The 27,871-nt window shown below is 51.5% G+C and overlaps 1 protein-coding gene across 2 annotated transcripts; it reads right to left on the bottom strand.

Annotated features, from left to right (window-relative positions):
* Nucleotides 1-331: 331 nt before the first annotated feature.
* Nucleotides 332-27,031, bottom strand: CTDSP2 (CTD small phosphatase 2). Of its 2 annotated transcripts, none has more exons than XM_030938643.1 (8): nucleotides 26,440-27,031; nucleotides 9,825-9,973; nucleotides 7,917-7,973; nucleotides 7,380-7,481; nucleotides 6,731-6,787; nucleotides 4,618-4,710; nucleotides 4,295-4,480; nucleotides 332-4,118 (listed from the first exon to the last, which is right to left on the bottom strand). In XM_030938643.1, exons 1-8 carry the CDS (start codon nucleotides 26,501-26,503, stop codon nucleotides 3,993-3,995), a joined length of 834 nt encoding a protein of 277 aa, XP_030794503.1. In that variant the 5' UTR covers nucleotides 26,504-27,031; the 3' UTR covers nucleotides 332-3,992. The 2 variants fall into 2 exon arrangements, with proteins under 2 accessions (XP_030794503.1, XP_010387214.1); XM_010388912.2 differs by having other exon boundaries at nucleotides 7,935-7,973.
* Between the last annotated feature and the right edge of the window lie 840 nt (nucleotides 27,032-27,871).

The following is a 27,871-nucleotide window of genomic DNA, read 5'->3' as shown; positions in this document are numbered from 1 at the left end:
GGCAAGACTCTATCTCCAAAAAAAAAAAAAAAAAAAAAAAAAAAGACTCCATTCCCTTAGGGCTTCTGGTTGATGCCCAGAAGTCAACAGGACATCAAGCATATATGCTTGCTAACCACCTGACTGCAATGGGGTTGATCACAGCAGAACGTGTGTAACCTTGAGTGGAAGCCCTATGTGGCATCTGCAGCTGGCCTCCCGGTGGGTGCAACACCCCACTCAGCCTGGGGTGCAGCTGCTTCACGATGGAAGGGGCTGCGAGAAGAAAGGTGGTGATTGCTAAGGGCTCAGTGAACACTTAAGGGCCAATGAAGGTCAGTGGCAGCTCACATTCCTGGATAGGTTTTTTAAACCCACTTTTATTAATTAATTGTAAGTAATACAAATATTCCAAAAATATAAACAGACACTTAATGGCGTCCTGCATTTCAAGTTTTTGAATACAACAAATTTATCAAACCATGAATCTGTAAGCAAGGTAGTCAGCATCCCATAGCCCAGTTACAGTGGGAAGCAGATCCCCTACCCTCCAAGTGGTGTCTTGAAGGGGGAAAGCGGCACGAGATGGAACATGATAAGCAAAAAAGCTCATGAGGCCCAAAGAGGAGGGTCCGCTCCAGGGGCAGGCCCTACAACGTTAAAAGAATGGGGGCAGCTGGCCCGACCTCTGGCCTCCTCTTTCCTGGCTGAATGTAGATATTTACCGGCATTTAGAAAAAAGGAGAAAAAGACAGAACTAAACCCCTGTTTAGGAAAAAGGGACCGAGGGACAGCAGTGGTTAAGTAATCCACTGAGGACCTGAAGGGGAAAATGGACTTACCTTTCTCATATACTTGACCTGGCTAGGACACTAGGTGCCAGACAGCCTTCTGAGGGGACTTTCTTTCTAAATGAGGCCTCAGGAACAGGTAGGGGCAGCAGAATAGAGTAACATCCATTTCCCAGGGAAAGACTGCCTTTACACTTCCCATGCTTTTAGCACAAAGCAGCGTCTGGGCCACTGTTACCAGAGGTGAGTTTATACATTTACAAAATGCTTAAAATCTTTGGGAGGCAGAAGGAAGCTAAACAGAAGGTCCCAGGTTAACTGAAGGCAAATTCACTCAACCTCTCTAGTAAGGGACCCATGGGCCTACAGAGTGTCCCCTCTACAATGTGCAGAGTGGAAACCCTTACCTGACCCTTTTCCAAACTGGTCCTGTGTCCAAAGCTCCCCCTATGAGAGGGACACGAACATCAGGCTTTGATTTAGAAGCCCAATCAGAGAGACACACTGTGTCCCTGAAGAGGCACCTTAAAAGAACTGAACCTGGCAGGTAGGCAGATTCCTGGCATGGCTTGAATTGGTGCTGAACCAGGCATGGTGGCCTATTGCCTCCCAAAGACCAGTCTCAAATGGGAGGGGCTGATGGTGGGAAGCCCTAGAGCAGAGTCCGGGATGAAGCAGCTTCCTCCCTGTCTTGCCCTCCAAAATTGAGTCTGGCCTGATTCCTCTGAGGAGCAAATTTTACAATCATCCCTCACCCTAACACACGGTGAAACTGGAAACCCGACAGGAATAACGACTAGGCTGGCTCTGGTTCACATGAATGGACCCTGGCTAGGTTTGGCTGAGTAGCTTCTCTGGGGCAAGTGGGAATGGCATTGCTGTGGGGGAGTTGCAGGTGGGCAGGCAGGGTTCTGATGGGAGTGAGGCCTAGAAAGCAGGGGCTTCATGCAGATGCAGCAGGGACACTCCCATCAAGCCATCCTGGGCTTTGGTCATGGGCCCCACACCAAGCACTTGGACAAGTCTGTTAGGAAAGGGGGTGGCACACGCTCTTCTTTCATTTGGAAAAACATGGGAGGGCGGAAAGGGTCCTAGAAATTCAAGTCAGCTTAGAGCCTCTTATTGCTTATTTAGTCAGAAGAGCCTGGCTGGGCCCATACAGAAAAAGATTTGGCCAAGGGCTAACCCTTAGGGTGGGGCTTGGAAGAGAGGCCCCTCCTGCAATATTAGGATAGCAGCCTAGGCCAGGCCTTGGGGCCAAAGCCACAGTTGGCTCTAAGAGTCTGAGCTCCAGCTTTCCTTCAAGAGATGGTATTCCTGGCTAGCATGTGGGGCCCTTTTCCCTTTAGGTACACTGGGACCCTACAGGCACCAGAGGAATGATGCTGGCGGAAATGACCACGAGTTCTGGGGACTCTGTTCCACTTAATGCTTCCGAAGAGAAAGACAAGGCCCTATAACCTTGTAACAGGAGGGAAGGTGGCACCACAACACTAGAGAAAGATGCCAGCCAGCCAGCCAGCTACTGCTGAGAGCACCAAGCTGCTGCTCTACCCTCTGCTTTTCTCGGAACTTATTAGTTCCTGAAGCTGGACCTAGGGTGTGGCAATGGAAGGGATGATGGGGAACAGTCCTGAGTGGGTGGTGTCCCTGCACCTGAAGCAATTCACAAATGCTTTGTGATACCTGCCTCCAGGGAACACAGAGATGGGAATAGGAGCTCCCTCCCACCCCAGGAGGGTGGGAGGGAGGGAGGAGAGAACCCCACCCACCCAGGGAGGCCACAATTAAGGCAGTGATGCTGAGGTGGGGCTCCTTTCTGGAAGGCCCCTTGTGCGCCCAATTACAGCAGCACTTCCTCGTTTTCCGCCCTGGGAAAACTTCCATTTCGTGATGACTTTAATTTTAAAGCATTCAGTATTAAGAACCTTTGAAAGCAGGAGACACCCGGAGTGCAGTTCTGAGGGGCTCGCTCACTCCTGTTACCAGAGGCAGAAAGCATGTGCATTAGGCTGGCAAATGGCAAGAACACTCATTCCTCCTCAGCCCAGGAACAGCAGAAGTTCTGAGGCCCTCAGGAGGAAAAGCAACAGCCAGGAAGGATGAAGGCTGGAACAGACAGAGCTCTGTAGAGGATAGGCCCTGGGGGAAGACACAACAGGAAAGAGCCCTGCCCAAGAAATGGGAGGGGCTGGGGCAGCTTAGTTCTTCCCAGCCCTTGGAACAAAAGTCCTTGCACCAGCACCAGCAGAGAATCCCTGAAGAGCAGACTTATGGAAATGATCCCGAGCTCAGCTGATCCACAAGTCACGGGGACACACATGTCCACGCTTTGAGGATTTATCTTTTCCCTGCAACCCCAGCGCTGCCGACATTCATCACAGGCCCAGGATTGTAACTTTGTCAGAAACAAACCAGGCCCGACACTCCATGTTTAGAAAGAGAATTTTAAAACAGAGTCAAAAGAACGGAAATCAGTTATCTGTCCTCTTCCCGGGCAGGGAGAAAACCTCCTTCCCCACATGTTTGAGACTATGGCTAGGTGGTGAGGAAGGCAGGCTCAGCACCCCAGCCTTGGGGAAACATAGAAAGGGCCCGTCCCAGGCACTCAGCTGGAGGCAAGCACAGCCTTTGGGCCACAAGACTTGATGGCCACTGGGTGCTAGTCTGGAAATAAGTCCTCATCTTCCCAGAAATATGATCTTTTGTCTGCAGCAGCTGGCTGGAGAAGGATTTCAGAAAGGTGTGTGCCTGGAGAACCCAAAGGCATACCCTTCCTTTATCCTTGGCATAGGCCTTACAACACTGAGGAAAGGCCATGGTTTGGCAATGGAGCCTTCAATAGTCTTCATCCCTATAGAACTCAGTGGCTCTTAGGGTGACAAAGGAGACAAGCTAACTTGGGAAGAGTCTTGGTCTTTCAGCTTCTCCCCCACTGAAACACTATATGCTGGGGCCACAATTCATGGCAAAACACACACACAAACACACTCTCTCTCAAACACACATCTCAACAAGGTGGCAGCAGGTAGCTCTGGGTATCGTTGCTCTGGCATTTGCCCACTCGGCATCTAAGCTGTCCTAAAGCTCTTTCCAATGACTTCTCACTCTTTACGGGCCGTGTGGTGAGGCACTCCAGCTTCTACTCTGTCACGCTGATCATAAAGGCACAGTGTGGGAAAGTCCCCTACTGGGATGGCCGTCGCTTGGAAGCAGGGCAGGCTAAGGGGCCCGCAGCTGCCCAAGGCTGGTGTAGACATCCTCTGCTCCGCTCAGCTCCTCAAAGATTGGGATCAGGTTCAGCAACTCAGTGTCTGCCATGTCATCAAACCAGGACTGCACAGGCACCTGGTGGGGGGAAGATGTGGTGTCAATCTCCCAACTGCCACTTCCTCCTCCCTCACCCCAGAGCCCTAGAGGGTGGCTGGGTCTTCCTGGAGAGGTGTACTTCTCTGGTGGAGCCCACAGTTCCAATCTGTTTCCTCTCCCAATCCCTACCGTGGAGACGTGTCAGGAGCACTCACTGCATTCTCGGGGTGGAAGATGTAAGAAGCAGGCGAGTTGTCCAGGATGAGGGTCTTCCTCAGGTCCCTACCCAGGCGGCTGAGGTCCTTGACGTAGCAGCCCTGGTGGAACACGCAGGACTCACGGAATAGGCGGGCCCGGAACACCCCACACCGGTCCAGCAGGTCTGTCACAGGGTCGGCATACTAGAAGGAGAGAAGATGCCTTAGTATGGATGCAGTCCTGGTCCTCCTGTGGCACCCTAGGGACCAAAAGGGAGCTGCTGGACCACCCCTGTGGCCACCACACCCACTTCTGGTTCTTCCCTCTCACCCCTAGGTACCTTGGCCAGGCTGGCAGTGAAGAGAACACATTCAAAGAGTTCCCCCATACGTCTCAGGAACTCATCCACATAAGGCCTCTTGAGCACATACACCTGAGGAAGAGCAGAGCAGCCTGTTGGAAGCCTCCCTGTGATGAAGCTTTGCAGTACCGGGTACCTTCACCAGTTACAGAGAGCAGCAAGGAGCTCTCAACCCCTGCAGCCCAGCCTCCTGGACTACCTGGCTGGAAGCCTGCGGCCCCCTGAGTCTCCACAGACCCCGAGAACTGGCTGTACCCCCTCACCAGGCTTCCAATGGATCAATGGTCCCAACCTCAACCTGGCGCAGGAGGAAGTGCATACACCTTGTCCCAGGAGCCATCTCTGTTTCCGGCGGCGGACCATCAGCTGCCTCCAGAAACAAGTAATCAAGAATAGGCCTCACAGATGGAAACAGCCTATCCTGGATTACTTGAATCTAGCCACAGCCTCTATGGGAGCTTTCTGTCCTTGGCTCCAACAGGACAGTCTGTCCAGGTCACGATCAGGTAATGAATTGCACCAGGAAGCAGTGACTTTTTCCCCTCAATGACCACATTCTAGACAGACACCCTGCCGAGTCTTGCTCTGCACCAGATTTTGTGCTTGCTTCTGCCAGCCACCCCTAACACCTGCGTCCACCTTTACGATCTTGCACATTTTGGCAAGTCCTTTGGCTACCTGACCCCCCATCAGTCTGCATTCTATTGCTTCCATGACTCTAGTCTACACAGGTGCTACCAGAACCATTTCCACAAAGGTCCTTTTTCTTATGTTTTAGAGATGGGGTCTTGCTGTGTGAGGCCAGGCTGGTTGTAACTTGTGGGCTCAAGCATTCCTCCTGCCTCAGCCTCCCAGAGTGTTGGGATGACAGGTGTAAGGCACAGCGCCTGACTCCCAAAGCTCCTTTACCCACATTATTCCCGAGCTCAATGAGAGTCAGCCTGCCGTGACTCTCCCTCCTAGAGTGGGCCTGAACTGGCCACCAACTCACCAGACCCCTCAAGAGCTCTGCAGGAAACCTCTCTTCTAGGTTCTTCTAGCTAAGTTCTAGCCACAACTTAGCTTCTGTTAGCCTGCCATTCCTTTGACCTCCAACAAACCTCTTCCTCATCCCAGCTATTCATCAAGTCTGGCATCCTTTCACCCACCTTGGGCAGGTAGTGCTCCCTTATTTTAATCTCATCCTTTTAAAAATTATTGATACCCTTCCTTGTTAGCCAGGAGTTCACAGTGTGTATCTGTTTGAAAATATGCCTTCCTCTGTTCTACAAGGGTTTAGCACATCCCTATACCCTCAGCTAGACTGTAAAAGGGCTGCTGGACCAAGTCTGGGCCTGGCGCGGGGCCTGGCAGGTCTTCTGGGCAGGCAAGCTGAGTAAATGGTCTTTCACTAGCAGTGTCACATGATCCTTAAGCCGGGACTGCCTGGGCTGCAGGCTGGAGCCTGGTCCGTTTAGATTTGAGTGCTCTTTACATTGACAGACATACATTGAGTACTTCCTCAGGCAGAATCCAATGGAGGGCCCCAGGGAAGGCAGTCAGAGAAGGCTTCACAGAGGAGGAGATGTCTGGGCTGGGGAGGAAGAAAGTCACTAGCTATTCACAGTGGGGGTGTGGGGAGGGAGGAGCATGGGCAAGAGGGCATTCCAGGCAGAGAAAATGGTTACTACTGGTTTCCTTGCCTGTTACAGGAAAAGAGATACCTGGTTAAGGTATCTTAACAGGTATAGATACCTTTCTTAAGGAACAGAGAATTGTAATAAATCATGTTAACAGTGCTGGCCACGTGAGAGGATGGTGGTTAACAAATGATAGCTATTATTAAATAAAATGTAAACTATTCTTTTAAACAGCTTGGTTGCAAAGAGAAAACAAGGGTGACAGCTGGGGGGGATATGGGCTGAAACTCTTTTTTTAAGATGAGAAAGCCTTGAGTGTGAAAGATACCAATAAAAAGGGGAGGCTGGAGTTATAGAAAAGGGATCAGCTGACAGAACCCAAGCCCTGAGACGGGTGGAGGACCCCAGTACACATGGGGCAGAAGGCAGACCCCCCACCCTCTGGGCTGGGTGTGGTCGGGCTGGCAGCTCACCTGGTGAGTGGTCCCCTCAATCTCTATAGGCACTATGAAGTCAGCATTGTTGATTGGCTGGAAGGCAGAAAAGTTAATGCTGTCAGCATGGTGGCAAAGAAACATGAGGCCCCCACCATAACCCTAGGTGGGTGGGGAGAAACAGGTCTTAGAGACTCCTGGAAGTGCCTCTGGCCGCCCCATTAAGGGGTTCTCACCCTAGTTCAAGATATGATATCCCATTCTCGTTTTCCCTACTCCTTAGCACCTCCACTCTGACAAATTCTACCTGAGCTGAGAGTTTTGGGGCCTGAGTTTCCTGATGAGACAAGCAGGGGCAAGGCCCAAAGGTGATTCAACCACTCTTTTAGGCCTGCCCTGTACAGAGCCCTGGTGGCTGGCTGTGCTATGTGGCTCAGGGGCAGATGCAGCCTGTTGGGAGTGATTGGAGATAGCAGCCCTGGTGGAACACACAGGGTTCCTACTCAACATTCTTTAGTGGGGCCTCTAGATACCTGTGACACCAGGGTGGCCAAAATGCCAGAGGCCTGGCCTTTTCCCTTCTAATCACTCTTCTTTCCTCACCTTTAGGCTTCCTTACACATCTGTTGTCAGATTCACAAGAGGGCCCAAGATAAAGGTAGGAAGGGTTCCCCAGACGTTGAGTTACCTTAAATGAGCTATGCACAAGGGTTTCATCGAGGTCAATGACCACACAGATCCTTCCTTGATCTTCCTCTGTCACCTCTGGGAGCAGGCAGGTCCCTGGGATCTAAAACCAAGCCAAGTTGCTGAGATCTGCCCACCAAGAAAGCCCAGTTGTACCCCTTGGCGTAACTATGGGAAGAGCTGGGCTGTTTGTGGAGACAATCACCAACCCAGGATAGGCACCACTTAAAAGGCCGGGAAGAGAGGAGGTGGAGTTGTTTCATTGCTTTCAGTCTCCCAATGGGACTATTAAGTGATCTGGACACTGGATATGGTGCCCAGGGCTGGTGTGGGATGGACAGCAGCTGTGGGAAGAAGGCATGGAGCACCAGCTGTCCCCTAAAATCTAATGCCTTGCACATAGCAGGCCCTCAACAAATATGGGGAATAAATGGCTTCACAGGTCAGGGAGGTGGCTGGCCAGGCACCAAGGACTATGCACGTCACCCTGCCCATGGAGCTGGCAGGGATCACAGGGTCCTGGCTTCTGAGTACTTACCAGGCCAGAGTCACGTACCTGGTAGAATTGGTACTGGAGACACTGGAGCAGATCCGACTGAGGAAGAGAAAGAGGCGGTCAGCGCCATCTCACCGCCCTTCCCACCCCATTCAAACCCACTACGTCTGTCTTAAGCCTGAAGGGCAACTTTCTCCCCCCGACCCAGCCACCTGGAAGCTCCTACCATGTGAAAAGTGATTTTTCCTAGGAGTGGGGAAGGAAAAGGGAAAGGCTAGAGCTTCCTTTCCACATTAGGCCTGGTGAAGGATGGAGAAGACAAGTGTCCCTGTTCTCAGTTGACACTGCCTCTCAATTGGACAAAGTGAGGAACAGGGAACTCAAGTAACTGATTCAGGGACACAGAGTCGAGGCAGAACCAAAGTCTGAATTCCTCACAGTGGCAAACTCTCGCTAAGTCCTTAAACTCAGCTTCTCTTTGAGAACATGTTATTTTCTATGCACTCCTAGGGGTTATATGGGGGAACAAGCCCTACAAAACATCAAGTAAGCCACACTGTGGGTATCCAAAATGTGAGGGAAGGGAGTGCAGAGAGATCAGCAAGCCCCCCCACCCCAATTTTTGCTAATATAAATATTATGACCGCTGGGCGCAGTGGCTCATGCCTATAATCCTAGCACTTTGGGAGGCCAAGGCGGGCGGATCACCTGAGGTCAAGAGTTTGAGACCAGCCTGATCAACATGGAGAAACCTTTTCCATCTCTACTAAAAATACAAAATTAGCCAGGCGTGGTGGCACATGCCTGTAATCCCAGCTACTCAGGAGGCTGAGGCAGGAGAATCGCTTGAACCCAGGAGGTGGAGGTTGCAGCGAGCCAAGATCACGCCATTGCACTCCAGCCTGGGCAACGAGAGCGAAACTCTGTCTCCAAAAAAAAAGAAAGGTTATGGTTTTAAGTGTTCCTAATGAAAACTTTGAAGAAAAATTAAAATCCTAGCACTTAGATAAACAATGTGGCATTCAGTGTACTGCCTTCAAATCTGTGTCAGCAGACTTTTTTCAGAATGCTATATAATTACACACTCTGCCTTTTTACTTAATGTTGCAAGTCAATACTTCTCCGTGTTATTGAGAACTCTGTAAAAGCTAATCACTCAGTAATACTGTCGTGTTGTATTTTATTTAACCATTTCCCCTACTGCAAAATGCAGTGATTTTTCACTGATGTATGTCTTCAGCCTGGTCTTGAGAAAAAGGAAGGACAACCAGACCTCAGTGTTTCAGAGAAGTACCACTGGCTTTTGGGGCAGAATAATTTTTGTTGGTTGGGGCTGGCCCCACCTGTGAAGTACTAGACATATAAAAAATACCCACAAAATCCCAAATGCATTGCATGAGTACAGGAGAGAATTACTGACAGGAGTTATTAATAGCATGGTAGTTTCAATTCCTTGGTTCCCTGTAAGTCAGGTAACTTGGAAGTTAGCTTTGCATAGTTGAGAACAACAACACAGGCTTTAGAGCCAGAGAGATCTAAGTTCAAATCCTGACACTACTATTTATTAACCATGAACTCTTCAGGGGCCACATAAACCCTCTCCATAAACCCATATCTGCAAAGTGTAAATCCTGTGATCTCCTTACAGGGCTGCTGGCTAGATCACATGAGACAATATATGCAAAGCACCTTGCCTAGTTCCTGGAACCTAGAAGGATCAGGATCACAGGGGCCGTCAGAAACCACAGGGACATCTGAATGGCCCATACCGCCAAGGGGAAGGAACAGAAAGGAAATGAACTACTTATGGAAGGATAGAGGAAGGGCCCCTCTCAGCCAGAAATCTTTGCAACCTCAGGCAAGGCTTCCTTGTCGGGTTGCCATCGTTGGCAGGGATCTCCCACTAACAGTCCCTTCCTTGCTGGCATCTTACCACCCCAACCCACCTACCTTAGCAATGGTGTTTGCTTCCTCCTTATACGCGGCGAGCTCAGTGGAGGAACTTGACTGGCCAACATGCTGGGCGCGAAAACAGCAGAAAAGGGCCTTGAAGATGTTACGTCCACGAGGCTTCTTAGGAGAGGACTTGGAGACCAGGCCTAGGGTGGAGAGAATGACAGGCCTTAGCTCTAGGGACATCAGTTTCTGTCCACAGATACTACCATGCCCATAGCTCTTCCAGTTTGTAAGCTCTACTAGGGCACACAGTATACGGCTGGTGAACAACCACATACAGTTAACAGTAAAACATACATGTTTATTCCAGCCTTTTCTCTTTAAAGCAGGAATGTCAGGAATCTCCATTCTCTGGCTTGGGAGACCTGAGCTACAGAGCATTTGTTCTTCATTCCATGGGGGAAGATGGGGCCAGGCACAGAATCAAGGTGTTCTGCTGCTCCAGCTGCAGCACACTCAAAATTAATTCATGAAGACAAAAATCTTCCCTAACATCAATTCCCAGGAAGGCCATCGGTTCCAGACAATGGAGTAACCTGGTCCCCTTCGAGTTAGTGGAGCTGTAGTTCTGTTCAGCATCAGCTTCCCTAGATACTGGGTCAGTGGGGGCAGAACTGAGCCCAATTTGCCTAAAAACTTCAGGCCAGAGGCCGGGCGCGGTGGCTCACACCTGTAATCCCAGCACTTTGGGAGGCCGAGGCAGGCGGATCACGAGGTCAGGAGATCGAGACCATGCTGGCTAACACAGTGAAACCCCATCTCTACTAAAAATACAAAAAAATTAGCCAGGCGAGGTGGCAGGTGCCTGTAGTCCCAGCTACTCGGGAGGCTGAGGCAGGAGAATGGTGGGAACCCGGGAGGCGGAGCTTGCAGTCAGCCCATATCGCGCCACTGCACTCCAGCCTGGGTGACAGAGTGAGACTCCCTCTCAAAAAAAAAAAAAAACAACAAAAAACCTTAAGGCTAGAAACAAGAGACTAGGAACTCCAGAGCAGCCCCAGCCCCAAGGAAGAAGCTACACTTTTTGTTCACAGTCTTGTCTTCCTCCTCCACTCCAGCAGCTCTATTTAAGGCCCCCCCACCCCCGCCCCAGGTTGGGGAGCCTAACTGGTAAAACACAGATACCATGGATTAGCCCCTTGGAACACACATTTGCGGCCTCAGGTTCTAGGCTGATAGCCTTGCTTCTGGACTGCAGCTGCTTAGTCCTACCTTGATAATTTGGGCGGTGGAAACAAAAGTCATTTTAATAGGAGACTTGGCAAGACGTACCCAGAAAGGCCAAGCAGATACGGAAAAAAACTATGAGCATTACAGGATCAACTAGAAATGGACTTAAGAATAGCTTTTGCGCTGGGTGTGGTGGCTCACGCCTGTAATCCCAGCACTTTGGGAGGCCGAGGTGGGCGGATCACTAGAGGTCAGGAGTTCGAAACCAGCCTGGCCCACATGGTGAAACCCCCGTCTCTACTAAAAATACAAAACAGCTGTGCGTGGTGGCACGTGCTTGTAATCTCAGCTACTTGGGAGGCTGAGCAGGAGAACTGTTTGAACCCAGGAGGTGGAGGTTGCAGTGAGCCGAGATAATGCCACTGCACTCCAGCCTGGCTGACACAGCAAGACTCTGTCTCAAAAAAAAAAAAAAAAAAAAAAGATATTTTGCAAGTTCCTTCTGCTATAGATGAACTTTTCTGACGACTGTTGAGCAAGAGTGGAAAAGTACAATGGGCACTGTGGCCAGGAGGTGGCGCTGCACAACCACTCATAGAATGGTCCTTGGTCCCAGGTCTCTTCTCCAGAGGGTCTTGAGTTTCCCAGAGCCTGAGCAGATGGGCCTAATGATTAAACCCAAGCCATTCCAGTTTAAAGCACAGGGCAAACTACTGTGCAGAAAAATGGATGCCGGAAATGCCTCTGTCTTTGTGGGGAAAAAACGAAAGCAGAATGTACCACGAAGGACAAACTGCCCTGTGTTATTACTTGGGACAGAGATGAAGGGAAGACGAAGACAATGTGGTAGGGGCTACCCAGGAGCAACACACCCAGAAAATGCACCAAGGTGACCCTTGCAGAAGTGGATGATGGGAGGGCCATATAACATCCAGTTACTGGGCTGCCAGTGCCCCTTGGAGAGGAGCAGGGGAAGATCAAATTATTCCCCAGGACCAAGGGTGGGAAAATGGCCTTTACACAGCAGTTGGACAAGTACAGTCAGCATCACCCCTTAGGATAAGGGACTCAGCTCTGCCTTAATAGAAAGGCAGAAGACTTCCTGCAGGTGCAGGCTCAGCCTCCCCTGCTGGCCGGTCCAGAGCTTGCGCACGCGTGCTCTCTCCTCCCTGCGTTAGGCCAGATTCCTTAACATTGGTATGGCCATTGGAAACCTTTTAGAAAATGACTGGGCCTTTCCAGCAATTAGCCTAAAAGCCTAGACATCACTTTCAAGCTCCTGGCTCTGGAAGAGGAAGCAAGATTTCCAGGGACAGGGATTTTGTCATGAAGTTGTGCTGGGGACATCCCCCAGAGCCCTTTATCAAGGAGAAAAAATTCAGAGCAGAGCCCAGCGCTCAAAGAGACCAGGATAAGCTGGGCACGGTGGCTCATATAGGAGGACTGGTCAGGCTCAAGTTCAAGACCAACCTGGGCAACATAGTAAGACCTCATCTCAAATTTAAAAAGACAGGTCGCGCATGGTGGCTCACACCTGTAATCCCAGCACTTTGGGAGACCGAAGTGGGCAGATTGCCTGAGGTCAGGGGTTTGAGACCAGCCTGGCCAACATCGTGAAACCCCGTCTCTACTAAAAATACAAAAATTAGCTGGGAGTAGTGGCGCACACCTGTAGTCCCAGCTACTTGGGATGCTGAGGCAGAAGAATCGCGTGAACCCAGGAGGCAGAGGTTGCAGTGAGCTGAGATCGGGCCACTGCACTCTAGCCTGGGCAACAGAGTGAGACTCCAGCTCAAAAAAAAAAAAAAAAAAAAAAAGGAAAAAGAAAAGTCATCAAGACAGAGGTTCCTTGGACTTTCCCTATTTCTATGCTGAAATTGGAGGGAAAGGACAGCTTCCCCACCTGCCTGTATGGCTCACATTAAATTCTAAGCCCAGGGACTCAGAGCAGACGCTGACACAAAGCTCCAAGACCAAAGCTGAACCATTGCTTTCCCTTTGGTTTATGGTTTCTTCATGCAGAACCACAATCAGAGGCTTAACCCGGGCACAGAGCCTTTTTTAAAAGGCCACACAGCCTGGGCTTTTCCTGAAGAGAGGCTGTCAGGAATGCACTCAGCATCTCAGTGACAGACGCTGTGAAGGCTGAGTAATCCTGAGAGGTTGGGGGGGCGGTGAAAGGGGCAGCTGGCTGGGGGCATGGAAAGGCCTGGCTTGTGCCCGCTGCAGGGAGCCCAACAGGCAGAAATGCCTCAGTCCTAAACAGGGAGGGAGCTTGGACTCTGCAGGAGATGAGGGTCTTCTCAAAAACACAATGTGGCCGGCTGCCCCTGGGCCTCTGAGCCCACAAATGCCTTGAACTTGGGGGCAGGAGCTTGAAGCAGAGTACCTCAGACCCACAACAGCAAGGTCAACACCTCAGGTATCCGTCATTCCCCACTCCCCTGATAGGGTCCTGCTTCCCTCCAATCCTTTTCCAGGCTGGCTGTCCTCCCTACCTTTCTAAATATTACTCCAGAGAATTCATCAGAATGCATCAGCCTCTCCCAGCATGGCTGCCTCCCTGAAAGGCCCACAATGGCCGCAACTTAGTGCATTCATCAGCCTCTGTGACCCTCTGCGTACCAGGCACTTAGGAACTTTGGCTGAGTAAATGACTCCAGGGTCCTCCAGGGCCTGTCACGTCTACAGAGCCAGGACCTGGGGAAGCCCCCACTAGTTTGCAACAGCCCAGAAGAGGTAGATAGAGAAGCCTCCTTTATGTGAGGAGAGGAAGATGAACGCTGAGGGAGCTGGGGCCCTGAGGCAAGCCACTGAGTCTTTCTAGGCCACCACCATGTTTACTGAGCATCACGGATGTGCCAGGCCTGCGTTAGACACTTGACATCATTAGCCTCATTTAATCCTTACTATTAACACTTTGGTAGGCACTAGTTCTCCACTTTACAGAAGGGAAACTAAAGCACAGAGAGGTTAAGTAACCTGGCTGATGGTCATGCAGGTAGTATGACAGCAGAGCCAGGATTCGAACCCAGATCTGCCTGAACCCAGAGCCCAGGCTCTCAACCATTACCCTGTATAGGGTCTCACACACATTTACTCATGCAACAAATGGGAGGTGTAGGGGCACTCTCAAGGTCTCTTCTGGATAACTTTTTTTTTTTCTTTCTGAGACAAGTCTCATTCTGTTGCCCAGGCTGAAGTACAGTGGTAGAATCATGGCTCACTGCAGCCTCGATGTCCCAGGCTCAAGCAATCCTCCTACCTCAGCCTCTCAAGTAGCTAGGACTACAGTCTTCTTGGGAACTTTTGCTCTCTGCCTCTCTAGGATGAGCTGGTAAAGGACCAGTCTAGGGTCTAGCCCCTGCCCCTTGCCCCAGGTTTTCTTGGGCAGGTTGTCAAAGTTGGAAGGGGTAAAACAGCGCAAGGTTCTGGGATTCCACTCCAGGGAATCCACCCCCACCCCTGCCTGCACCTGCTATGACCAGCAGATACCTCTGGGAGATCAAGATAACAATGGGGGAAGAGGAAGAAGGAGGGGCTGGAGCCAGGAGCTTTGGTCCAAGACCTGCATTGTTTCTTGGGTTTAAGGGTGAGGGAACCAGAGAGTTCAGAGAGGGATCTGAAACTTGTGTCAAAGAGCCTTTCACATGGCTCCTTTCAGCCAGCACTCAGCATTGTGTCCTTGACAGCCAGGTGCAGGCCAGCCCCTACCCATCTGTGTGTGATGGGAAGGGGCACAGCCTGCCTTTCCAGGAGAGGAACACTGGGCACAAGAGGATTTACAGGCCCACAGGGATTTCCTTCTTTAAAAAAAAAAACAAAAACAGAGTCCGGGTGTGGTGGCTCACGCCTGTAATCCCAGCACTTTGGGAGGCCGAGGCAGGCAGATCCCTGAGGTTGGGAGTTCGATACCAGCCTGACCAACATGGAGAAACCCTGTCTTAGCCTGGAGTGGTGGCTCACGCCTGTAATCCCAGCACCTTGGGAGGCCAAGGCAGGCGGATCACCTGGGATTGGGAGTTCGAGACCACCCTGACCAACATGGAGACACCCGGTCTCTACTAAAAATACAAAATTAGCTGGGTGTGGTGGCGCATGCCTGTAATCCCAGCTACTCGGGAGGCTGAGGCAGGAGAATTGCTTGAACCCGGGAGGTGGAGGTTGCAGTGAGTCAGAGATCGCACCACTGCACTCCAGCCTGGGCAACAAGAGCAAAACTCCGTCTCAAAACAAAAAAACAGAAAAAAAAAGAAAGAAAAAGAAAAAAAGAGCAAGAAAGAAACCCTGTTTCTACTAAAAATACAAAATTAGCCAGGCGTGGTGGTGCATGCCTGTAATCCTAGCTACTAGGGAGGCTGAGGCAGGAGAATTGCTTGAACCCAGGAGGTGGAGGTTGTGGTGAGCCAAGATCATGCCATTGCACTCCAGCCTGGGCAACAAGAGCAAAACTCCATCTACAAAAAAAAAAAAAAAAAAGGGATGGGGCCTTGAACTCCTGGGCTCAAGCGATCCTCCTGCCTCATCCTCCCAAAGTGCTAGGATTACAGGTGTGAGCCATTATGCCTGGCCCGCACAGGAAATTCATTGCACATGGTTTCCCCAACCAGGGAGGGCAGGACTCCAGCGGATGCCATGTAGCCCCAGGACAAGCTGCTTTCCCTCTTTCATTCCCTGCTACCCTCTGTGGACATCCAGCCCTCCTCTCCTGCCCAGATGCAGACGTGCTTCTGTCTTCCCTGCCCCAAACATTTGGTTTGGGGCTAGATGTCTGAGAGGACCAGCACAGACCCAATGAGGGAAGCAGCTCTGGCTTAAGAAGAAAGTGAGCTGGTGGCTGAAGACAGGGAAGCCAGGCCAGCCCTCCAGCTCACTGTTGCGAGGCTTCCTACTGAGGCGGGGTGTGAGGAGAAAAGGGGATGTGAGGAGTATGCCCCCACTGGGGATCATCAGGGATGATGGGACCCCGCTGGGGTCCGGTCTCTGCCAGTTACTGACTCAGCCACACAGCCTTCTGGAGCCTTAGTTTCCTCATCCATAAACTGGGATAACAGCAAGCCCTCACTCAGGACTGAAAGGATAAACGAAGTTAGAGTAAGGCACTGTGCGAACTCTAGAGCTAAATGCTGTGCTTGTTTTAATTAATTATCCAAGGGGAGAGGACCACTAACTGACAACATCATGGGGCTCACTCCAGGAGGCCGGCAACAGCTCAGGAGCCCTCCCACTATCATCACGTGGATGAAGCCCAAGAAGACTAGGGAAAGGTGCCTGACAACTATCATGAGCAGGTTTCAGAAAGTCAAAACAGCCCCTATACCTTCTCCCCAATCCACAACAAAATTTGTTTTCCAGCTCACAAACTCCCTGACTAGGTATTCTGTGAAAAACAAAAGCAAGTAAGACTGTTTCACTTGAGACAAAAATCACCCCTGGTATTCACCCCCACCACCCTCAAGAAGTACCAGGTGAGGACACTATTTGCCTCTGCCTCTTAAGAAGCATATGTATGAGCCGGGGGAGGTGGCTCAAGCCTGTAATCTCAGCACTTTGGGAGGCCGAGCCTGGTGGATCACTAGAGCCCAGGAGTTCAAGACCAACCTGAGCAACATGGCAAAATCCTGTTCTACAAAAAAAAATTAGCCAGGTGCACCTGTAGTCCCAGTTTGGCAGGCTGAAGTGGGAGAATCACCTGAGCCCAGGAGTGCGAGGCTGTAGTGAGCTGTGATTGCACCACTGCACTCCAGCCTGGGTGACAGAGTGAGACCTTGTCTCAAAAAAAAAAAAAAAAAAAAAAAAAAAAAAAAAGGGCGTGTGCATGTACTAACATGTGAACACATGCACACATACACACAAATGAAGACCAGAGTGACCAGGGCAACAGTATTTTTAATCTTCTCCTGAAGGTCAGGTCCAGATACCACTTTTGTCAACAACACAGCTTTGTGTCCCAGCAAAGGAACTCCTCACACATCTGCCTGGCATTTGGCACAAGGTAACCTCTGAGGCAATCAGATTTCAACAAGCCCATTCACGTAGAAAGTTGCTTTCTTTTTTGGTTCATCCCCAGAAATACTTCCTTCCCCACCACCTCCCATCCCCCACAGCAAAGGACTTAGCCTTAGCCTGGCTATCACTATAAAATGGCCCCTCTGAGGGGCCTCCTTCCTCTCAGCTATTGGAGGAAGGAGAGTATTTGGAGCATTTCCGGCCCTTCTTGGCCGGCTGCCTGAACCCTGCAGCCAAGACACATTTGACTGGGACTCCCCCATGGACAGAAGTCCTCCCAGGTCCTCTGCAAGGGGCATCTGTGCCTTGGCTATGGACATACCCTAAAGTGCCAGGTGGACGGAAGAGCTCCTGGGACCAGCAGGTGAGTCGGCAGGAAACAAAAGAGGGTGGGATGCCTAGACAGCCCCCAAAAGACTGCAAACAATGGGGAGGGTGTACTGCTTTCACACCCGGCCACTGACACTGTTCTCTACCGCTAACAAGTAAGGCAGGGCCAGACCCAGCTTAGCACCGGCTCCCAAAGTTCCAAAAAGTAACTGTGAATCTAACCGCATGGACATTTTTTGAAAAAAGCAGTTTTACACTTTGGGAAGCAAAGGCAGTGGGGATCACTTGAGATCAGGAGTTCGAGAAACCCCATCTCTACTAAAAATGCAACAACTAGCCGGGTGTGGTAGCAAGCTGCTGTAATCCCGGCTACTCTAGAGGCTGACGCACAAGAATCACTTGAACCCAAGAGGTGGAGGTTGCAGTGAGCTGAGATCAAACCATTGCACTCCAGCCTGGGAGACAGAGTGAAACTGTCTCAAAAAAAAATAAAATTAAATTAAAAAGAAATTAAAAAGCAGTTTTAGCCATGCTGTTTGGTTCATACCAGCATGTTGTACGCTGGTGCAGGGAGGGCACCAGCAACTGGGGCACTCCTACCTAAGCCAGTGTCTCCATTAGTTCCCTTTCCCTGGGCAGGAGAGCTCCCTACATGGCTGTCTCTTCTTTCAGACCTGAGTCCTTAATGCCACCTGTGGGGCGAGGGTCACAGGTCACACACTTTCTTGTCTCTGCCCCTTCAGCAGTCTGTTCTCTGACCTCAGCTAGAGAGGTCAGAAGACTCAGTTTTGGGAGCAGGGGACTTCTGGCAACTTCTAAAGGATGCTGATTTCAGAATCAGCCTCTAAAGGAGTTATTCCCAAAACACCCTCCTGGGCAGCTCTAACATACTTTAAAAACATGCTGGGTTGGGGTGGGCCTCCAGAAGTAGTAGGTCCTGGACCAGAGACAGAGGAGGCATTTCCTCATAGACAAGTCAGCTGCAGGCTCAGCCCTGCAAGCCCCACTCCAGAGGGCTCTTGGGGGATGTCAGGAAGTGATACAGAAGCCCACAGGGGAGCAGGGACAAGCCTGAGATGCCATCCAAGAAAACTCAAAGGGCTGGATCCTGCCCCTGCCTCAGCAGAAGACCCTGCCCTATGTAGCACCAGCCAGAGCAAAGATTGTAAGGGACTGGAAACCACACTTGCCCACCTGGAGTTCAACCCCTCCTTCCCCTTAAGGAGGTGTAGAACAAGCCCCTGTGGGAGGGGCTACACACAGACACCCTCTCAGTGAGTATTTCAAGTTCCTGCCTTGGTGCTGTGCCCTTGACTCCTGGAATGCTTGGATACAGATGAAGCCTAGGAAGAATCCAGTGCTTCTTTCCCTTCCAGGTATGTAGGCCTGCTTTAGGTTGATACAAACGTGAGCTGGAGAAAGTAGTGAGGACACAGGACAAAGCAAGGGTATCTGTTCTGACCAGGGAACAATACACAAGGCACCCAGACTTGAGTTCGAATCTAGGCTCTGCCATGTGTAAGGTATGCAGCCATAGGCCTCAGTTTCTTCATCTGCAAAATGGGAAGACTACCTATTTCTCAGTGTCAGAATTACGGGGAGCTCAGTGAGAGTCCTGGTCCTAACAAAAGCTTGGTAAGCGTCAACTGCTACTCATTAAGCACAGAGCACTTTCATACTCCTACCTCAGTCCCTGTTTCAAAATGTTCACATTAAAGGGACCATAGAGATTTCTTCTAACTCATTTCAGAGGTAGTAACAGCGCCAAACCGGAAATGATGTTTTCCGGGACTCCATGAAAACCAATCACTTGCACACACACATACACACTCATTGAGGCTGGCCAACCAGTTCCTCCTTCATGTGGCTGGCCTCTGCAGGACTGGAAGGAGTCTGCCAGGGAGGCACCCATCTCCAGGGACATTCGCCTTCTCCCCCCACACCCCTCAGCTTCACCTAGGACCAGCCAAGTCTTATAGTGAGTTCACTTGAGAAAGCACTGATCTAGACATCAGGAAACCCAGTTCTTGCTCCAGTTCAGCTTCTCAACAGTTCTGTGGCCTTGCTAGGGCACAATTCTCTGGGGTTCAGTTTCCTCATAAGTCAATCTGGAAATGTTTCCCCTGCATGGTCCCTTAAAAGGTGGCTTTACCTGAAGCATGCACCTGAAGCATGAACTCAAAGGCACTCAAAAAAGTGAAATGCCAGACAATGCAAATGTCTGGCTGACACTAGCCATGTACCCTTGGGCAAAGTCCTTCCCCACTCTCTGTGAAAGTTTTCCTTATCTGCCGGGTGGGTGAGGTGGCTCACGCCTGTAATCCCCGCACTTTGGGAGGCCAAGGCGGGCAGATCACGAGGTCAGGAGATCGAGACCATCCTGGCTAACACAGTGAAACCCCATCTCTACTAAAAATAAAAAAAATTAGCCAAACGTGGTGGCGGGCGCCTGTAGTCCCAGCTACTCCGGAGGTTGAGGCAGGAGAATGGCATGAACCCGGGAGGTGGAGTTTGCAGTGAGCCGATTGCGCCACTGCACCCTAACCTGGGCGACAGAGCGAGACTCCTTGTCAAAAAAAGAGAAAGTTTTCTTTATTTGTTAAGTGAGGTTAATTCCTCTTATTGGAAAGGAAAAGTTGTCAGGAGAACTAAGTGAGATACTAGATATAAAATGCTAGGAATAATACCTTGCCTATGGCAAGTACTCTATAAATACTGGCTATAACCTTTACTGGGTAAACAAGGATGGATCATTCCTCTGTCCATTTACTCTGAAAACTTTAGGACTCCTCTTGAAGAGCCACAGATCTTTAACAAACAGTAAAACTGGACCACCAAGAGGAATTTTCCTGCTCGGGGCAAAACAGGCAGCTGGGGCCACTGCTGTGCCTACCTGGCTCTTCTCCAGGGGCACCTGTCAGAGCCACAAGGAGCATTTGGAACACATGCATGCCTGACCCACCTGCCCGTGAGCTGATTCAGTAGATCCCAGGTGGGGGGTCTGTATTTTTAGCAAGTGTCACAGGAGACTCTGATGTGTGTCCCTGGCTGAGAGCCAACAACTAAAGGTTGCCAGGGTCTCTGACTAACCCAGGGCTAGAAGGCAATTCAGCCAAAGTCCCCTTGGCCCCTCTCCCCACCATACCTGACTGGCTCAGTGTTTCTGTAAGCCTTGGAGAACTCATGCCCAGGATCCGGTTTTCTTCTCTAGGGATAGTTCTATGTGATGTGAGACAGAAAACCTGGGTCTGCTGTCTCTACCTGCAGGCCCCTGTTCCTGTGAAAGAGGGGTCCTAGCTCTATTCTGCTGTGGGAACAGAAGAGCTGGGATCTACTATCCAGGAAGCCTTCCACAGGCAATTTGAGCCTTTCCATGAGTCTGCTTGGCTCTCACTGGGACTGGGGCCATACTTCTTCCCTGGAAAAAGTGCAAATTCAACAGGATGGAAAAAGCTATGGCAAGAAATAAAAGAAGGTACAGAAGAAAAACAGAGTAAGAGCAAAGTCTGATTTGGGGGGATGGAGGTTGGGGAAGGACTAGAGCACCTAGGAGGGAAATGGAAAGGTCAGATCCACTCAGAGATCAGGTTCAAGGCTAACTCCTAGAATAGCTAACATAAAACAGGGCATACACACTTTTGCCTAGAGGGAGGCTGTGGCACTCACTGGAGTACCCTGTGATAACAGATCCTGGTGCAGGCATACTCAGACCTGAAGGGCTGGGCATTTTGCCAAACAAAGAAACTCCATTCTATTTGGTCTCCGGTCCAGAGATGCTTCCAGTTTTAAGAAGTCAACTTATCCACTTTAATTTCTAGTAGTTTCTTCGTAAGATTTGCATGTTAATGTGCTCATCTGCATCCCAGTTCAGAACTACTCCTCCATTTCAGAAGAGGGAGGGAAATATGTCAGGGCCACACCCAATCCCACGTCCCCAAGACAAGCAAGTTAATTCCATGCTTCCCAGAGCTGGCTAGACTAAGACAAGATGAAAAGCAGATCAGTGCTGCTTTTGTACTTTCTCAATGTTGAACCCCAAAACCACAGCAGCAAACAAATAGCTTAAGAACATCTATTTCTTTTCAAACCCCATTTTCTTTTTCCCCTTTTACTAAAATTACCTAAAAGAAACCTCAATTTCTCTGAATTCATTAACTCTCAAAGCAAACAGTGAGAGAATGTAGCATACAGTTGTCTTGAATATTCGTTATATCCATATTTGAGAACCTCTAAGGAGGTTTAGAATTTAGAGACTCAGAGGGGGCACATGCCTGGCCTTCTCCCACCCCCAGATGCCCAGGCACCAGACACAATGGCAAAAGTCCCAAAGCCCAGGCAGATAAAATCACATCCCAAGTCACATGACACAAAGAAGGGGTCTGTGCAGCAAGGCTCTTTGTAAGCCTCAGAGGTTGATCCTTCCAGAAGGCCCAAGCCCCCACAGTCAGTGTCCCCTCTGACCCCTGGCCACCTGTCTTGAAAACTAAAACCCACAAGACTACGTGCTGTTTACACTGTGTCCTTGGGGGAATGGAGGAAGGCAAACAGAGTAGTCTCACTATGTAAAAAAGGAGGACATTCATATTTGTCAAGCACCTACTAGGTATAATAGAAGGGTAGATATCATTATTACTATTTTATAGATAAGTTACTAAAGTGATTTATCAAGTGATTTATCAAGTCTCACTGTGAATAGGAAAAGAAGGGATTTGAACCCAGGTCTGAAGCAATTTTGCTTCAGAAACAATGCTTTGAAGTAACAATGAAAACTTTAACCCCGACCCTGGTCCCACTACACCCAATCTAAGAACCAAACTGACCATGATGGGAATAAAAGACAATACCCCAAATTACCCAAAAACTAGCAGGAAAAAAAAAATGGAGGAGGAAGAGGAAGGGAAGCTATGTATTGATATGTACACACATACACACACAATCTCATATATATTTACATATTGCTTTTCTCTCCCATACTTATTTATAAACACTTTAATTCTCCACAGGTTGGGAGCATCAATTCACGTTGGCTAGAAATGTGACTTCTTTAGTATTTACCATTTTAACAAAATCCATGATAAGTGATTTGGAAGGTCCCACGGAGAGGACGAAATGACACCTTTGTGTTACCCAGTTTCTTTAAGACCTCTATGGTTGAGAAGAGAGGACAAAGAAACACCCCCACCTCTGCCATCCTCTGAGGGATTTTTCACAGCAATTCCAGTGCTGCTCAGTGGAAAGTTCTGCAAGCCAACTGCAAACCCCCAGCCCTAGAGGTTAGACATTTACAAACTTTGTTGCTGATTTATCAGCACTCCTCTGCGATTTTGGGGGCAGGAGCAAACACAAGCTTAAGTCACCACACAGGCTCCAACTCTTACCCCAAGATGGGGGAAAAACTCCAAAGGAGATGCAGGAGGGAGCCTCAGCAGTCACTGTGAGAGCACAAAGAGGCCAAGACCCAGGGTAGGCAAAGGAAGGTGACAGGCACCAGCAGGGCAGGAAGAGGAGTCAGCTATAAACATGGAGTCTTCCCGCCCCCCACATAGCAAGCTATGGAAGGAAGCTTCCAGCAAGATTCATGTCTAAGCTTTTCAAGTTAGTCTTGGCTACATCTACAATGAAGGGTGCCTGAACAACTTCTTGAGGGAATAAGGCAGAATTTCCCCCTTAAGTGGATAACAAAAGAGCTAGCCACCCTGAAAACTTGCCACATCCCAATTTTCAGAGATGGTCAGTCTCTCAGAAGAATCCTTGCGATTAGCTATCAGAACCTGTCCAGTTCCGCATGTGAGAAGGTAATCCAAGGCATCATTGAGAAGAAGGGGCATCAGGATTCATGGACAACAAAAAAATCTCTGATTCCTCCAAAAGGCGTGTGGGTCAGAGAGCTCCCGAAGAGGCTGCCTCCACCAGTTCTCATTTCATGTTGGGAGGTTACAGGGTGGGTCTTGTTTTCTTGGCTTTTCCCCATCTAATCCAAAAGCCAAGGTCACAACCTCTAAGCAATGGGGTGACAATCTCATATAGAGCTGCAGTAAACAGCCATTCTTGCCAAGCTGATATTAACATTTCTTTTTTCTTTTTGATGTTACACACAATCCTGTCCTTGCTGTACCAGAAAGCCATTTCACCCATCTGTCTGGGAAGATGATCCAATTTTGGTGCTTTTATCATCAATGCTTTCAGCAACTTTGTTCTACTTCCCCTACTGTAATTACTTTTGAATCATCAACACACCCAGACAGCCTTAAACCTCAGAGAACAGAATGCGAAAAAAGAAAAAAAAATCTGCAATGGCAAGTAACTTCACTAAATAGCCACCCAAGCTAGGAGCAATTTGTTTCTTTCCAGAAATTTACTTATTAATAATAAGTACCTCACACTCCTTCTTCCCCTTTTTCCAAAGGCAAGGCAAGGCATGGAGATGGGATGTTATGGACAGGAGGGAGTGGGGACAAGGAGGAACTCCAAAAGGAGCTAATTAAAACATGTGCTTCTCCAGTCCCCCAGCTTTTGTTTTTTGTTTTGTTTTGAAGATGTAGGTTGTTTGTAAATGATGTGGGACTCAGAAAGTTGGTTTAGTGGTTGATGGGTGCCTAAGCAGCCCAGGAAGAAAGTATGCCTTCTCTGGAATGCAATCAAATTACATGGGGAGGGGCTGGGGAGAGGCCCAGCGCAGTGGCTCAGGCCTGCAATCCCAGCACTTTGGGAGGCTGAAGCGGGCTGATCACCTCAGGAGTGGAGACCAGCCCGGGCAATTGGCGAAACCCGTCTGTACTAAAAATACAAAAAAATTAGCCACGCGTGATGGCGCGCGCCTGTAATCCCAGCTACTCGGGAGGCTGAGGCAGGAGAACTGCTTGAATCTGGGAGGCGGAGGCTGCAGTGAGCTGAGATCACGCCACTGCACTCTAGCTTGGGCAACAGAGTGAGACTCCGTCTTAATTAAAAAATAAAAATAAAAAATTACACGGGGAGGGAGAGACTCAGTGGCTGCTGGCTTAAACCACACACACAAAAAAAGAGAAACATTAACTCCAAGAAAATCCAACACCAGCAACTTAACACTGCCAAGCCAGTTGCTTTGCTTTCTGCTGTTATCTATTCTGTGGCCTGCCATTCACCCTGGTGGATGAAACTTCCAGCTCTGATTTCTACGACGCCCCGGCGCAGTCCACCTATCCCTTAACTGCTCGCGTGGTCTCACGATGCCCAAGGCACACTCCAGAGCACAGGGCTCCTCCCCCTACTCATCACCACTGCCCCCTCTTGAATCTCCCCACATCTGGATTTCTTCCCCTCTGGCTAGCTCTTAGGGTCTTTTCCTGGGATGAGTTTGGGAAGGGAGTGGGAAGAGTCAGGAGTGAGCTATGAACACACACAGCCTCCCTCCCTTTTTCAGCCGTCAGCACAGTTGAGCAGCCAGCAGAGGCGGTGAAGTTGCCGCCTGGGTCACAGTCTGGTTAGTGATGCAGCCGGGAGAGCAGAAATCATGGCAACACCGAGGTCAGGGAGGCCGGAGCCTTCTGGGGGGTTGGGATCTGTGTAGGCCAGGCTCATTCCTCCTCAGGGCAGGCTTATTTAAAGTCCGGCCAGTGATGCAAGAGGAACACACTGCCCCCCTCCCCCCACCCCTAACCCCCTCCCAGCTCCTCTCCTTCCACTGGGAAATTTGGGAGAGGCTGACACCACCAACTCAGCGTCTTTGCTCCTAGGGAAGTTGGGAGAGCTCCTTGGAACGTGAACCCCAGGAATTAGTGACCTGCTGACTAATGTTGCCAAACGGGTAGACGTGGGGCACACAAGGCCCCGAAGCTGGCCGCCCACCAGGCTCTAGGCCTCAGTGTGTTCAACTGCAGCACCGGCCCCTCGCGCTCTCTGGAGGAGGGGCGGGAGCGCTCCGGATTCCGCCCCAGGAGCCAGCTCCCGCCCCAGCCTCCGGGGCCAGGTGGCCCGGGTCCGGGGGCTCTCCAGAGAAATGCCACACTAGTCCTTACACCCCGCGGAAATTCTGCCGCTATTTTGGACACATTCCTCAAGGCCAGAAGAACGTGGCGGAGGGGGAAAGAGTTTCGAGTCCCCCACTGTGACCAAACTAAGAGGTTCCACCCTCGCTCCCCAGCTTTCTCCCGCCCCGGGAGAGGCCTCGGCCGCAGCCTCATCCCGGCGAGGGCCTCCGGGCCCCCTCGCGCCTCCACCAGACACTCTGGAAGGCGGGGGCCGCCAGCCCCTGCCCACAGAGAACTCGCACTTTTTCGCTGCGCGATTCAGAACCACGCCGGGTCTGATGCCATCCGGCGAATTATGTAACCAGGGACACCGCTCCCGAGCTAAACAAACGCGGCTCTGTGTGTGCAGCGGCGGCCCCGGGGGAGCGCACCGGGCAGGGAGGGGCTCTGGCCGGGCCTCGGAGTCGGGCTTGTTTGCTCAGCGAAACTGGCCAGAGGCAGCCGGGAGGGAGCCCGGCGCCGCCAATGTCCCGGGGCCCGCGCTGAGCCGGGGACCCGCCACGTCTGGTCTGCCACGGCCCGGGCCCCTCCCCCACCGCGACCGCCCCCGCCTCCCAGAGGTGAACTTGCTCCCAAGTCCCGCCGGACGCCGTCACCGCCAGCTAGCTGCCGGAGCGACCTCGGGCTTGGGGGGCCTGGAACTACTGGACTCCAGTCCCGGCTGCGTTCCATCTGGGGGTCCCTCCGTCACCTTCCTAACCCCTCCCCGCGATCCCAGGGCAGCCGCGCGCGGCTGTGAGGGAAAGTGACGAACCTACCCCCCAACTCTGGAGGGGACGGACGCGGAGTGGCCCAGTGCTTCGAGAGCGACCCCTCCGTCTCTCAATCCCGAGGGGAGGGGTTGCGGGAAAGGGTGACAGCTGCGCCGAAGACGCCCCTTCCCCTCGGGCGCCGCGATCCCGGGTCCCGTGCAGCCCCCACGGAGGTCTGAGTGCCAGCCGGGATGCGGGGGCGGATGGACCCGAGGGGTCCAGTCGGGATCACTGGCTCTGAGCCCAGGAGGTCAAGGGCCGAGACCTGGGGTTCGGGGCTATGCTAGCCCCCTCCTCGCCCGGGGGCGACGCAAAGTTTTGGGAAGTTGCTGCCCCTACCTTGCTTGGTGAGCACCAGGGCGTCTTCCCTCCGCGCCTGGGTGATGATGGAGCCGTGTTCCATCTAACAATCCCGCGGGCCCGGGCTGGCTGGGCGGGAGGACGGGCGGGCGCGCGGGCTGGGCTGGGCTGGGGGGCCTGGGCGGGGGCCCGCTCCAGCTCCCGAGATTCCGACTTCCACAGCTGTTCACATCCCCCCTCTCGTTTCCTCCCCGGGCCGGGAAGGTAGGCGGCCTGTACAGAGGGCGGGCGGCCCGGGCAACGGCTCCCCCGGGTGCCCCCGGCCCCGATCCCCCGGCGGCAGCTCCGGGCTCCTCAGTTTGGGTCCAACATGGAGAATCCGGAGCGAAAACAAGAGGAGGAAATGGGACACGGGGCGGTTTCCAGGCTCCCCCCTCCCCTCCGTACTCCAGATAAACAACCCGCGGCTGCAGCGCCCACCCCCGCGCGCCTCCCGGATCTCGACTCGGCCTCTTCACGGCCCACTGGAGCTTCCCGCTCCGAGGATGCGTCCTAGGCCCCGGGACCCTCCACCAGTGAGCGACCGGGGCTTCGGACAGTCCCGAGCTTTGCTATTTTGTTACGGAAAAAGCGAATCCTCAAGGGGGGTGGGGTGGCGGGCGGGCGGGCTGGCGGGGGAGACTTGAAACCGCTCCGGTGCTCCGATTGGCTCTCTTGGAGAAAAGGGGCGTGGCCCCTCCTTACTATGCGGTGAGAGGACCTAACAACATTCCAGGCGCCACGGCCACGCCCCCGGGCCACTCCCCCATCGCCAGACTGCGGCCTCCCAGTCTCCTCGGCCACACCCCCTTCCCAACTATTTAAAAGGCCACTCCAAAGCTCACGTTTCTGCCCTCAGTGCTGGGGTGGTGTTGTTTCGGTGGCTGCACTCCGGGAAGGCGGAATGGTTCCGCCCTTCAGGGGTGACCAGGACAAGCCGCTGAGTCTAACCGGACTCCGGCAGGGGATGGGGCGGATCGGAAGTTACCTTACCCCTTGCTTAGCCCTCGAAACAAGGACATACCAAGTCACATAAAAGTACAACCGTCGAGGCCGGGCGCGGTGGCTCACGCCTGTAATCCCAGCATTTTGGAAGGCCGAGGTGGGTGGATCACGAGGTCAGCAGTTCAAGACCAGTCTGGTCAAGATGGTGAAACCCCGTCTCTACTAAAAATACTTAAAAAAAAAAAAAAAAAAAAAAAAAAAGCCGGGCGTGGTGGCGATCACCTGTAATCCCAGCTACTTGGGAGGCTGAGGCAGAGAATTGCTTGAACCCGGGAGGCGGAGATTGCAGTTAGCCGAGATCGTGCCAGTGCACTCCAGCCTGGACGACAGAGCGAGCCTCCGTCTCAAAAAAAAAAAAGTACAACCTTCCAATCTCGAAAGGGGTGTGTGCGTGTGGGCGGACCTAGGAGTCCAGAGTATAAGAGCT

The sequence above is a fragment of the Rhinopithecus roxellana genome, chromosome 10 (genome assembly GCF_007565055.1).
Source record: "Rhinopithecus roxellana isolate Shanxi Qingling chromosome 10, ASM756505v1, whole genome shotgun sequence".
In the NCBI taxonomy this organism is placed as follows: domain Eukaryota; kingdom Metazoa; phylum Chordata; class Mammalia; order Primates; family Cercopithecidae; genus Rhinopithecus; species Rhinopithecus roxellana.
Note: the sequence above shows the minus strand (reverse complement) of the source record. Positions and strands in the feature narration are given on the sequence as shown.

Excerpts from the sequence above, each read along its gene's own strand:
- CTDSP2 (XM_030938643.1), bottom strand. The coding sequence starts at position 26,503 with ATGGAACACGGCTCCATCATCACCCAGGCGCGGAGGGAAGACGCCCTG. Across the intron at positions 7,974-9,824 it reads AAGCAAACACCATTGCTAAG|TCGGATCTGCTCCAGTGTCT; the intron begins GTAGGTGGGTTG and ends TCTCTTCCTCAG. Across the intron at positions 4,119-4,294 it reads TCTTCCACCCCGAGAATGCA|GTGCCTGTGCAGTCCTGGTT; the intron begins GTGAGTGCTCCT and ends TCCCCCCACCAG.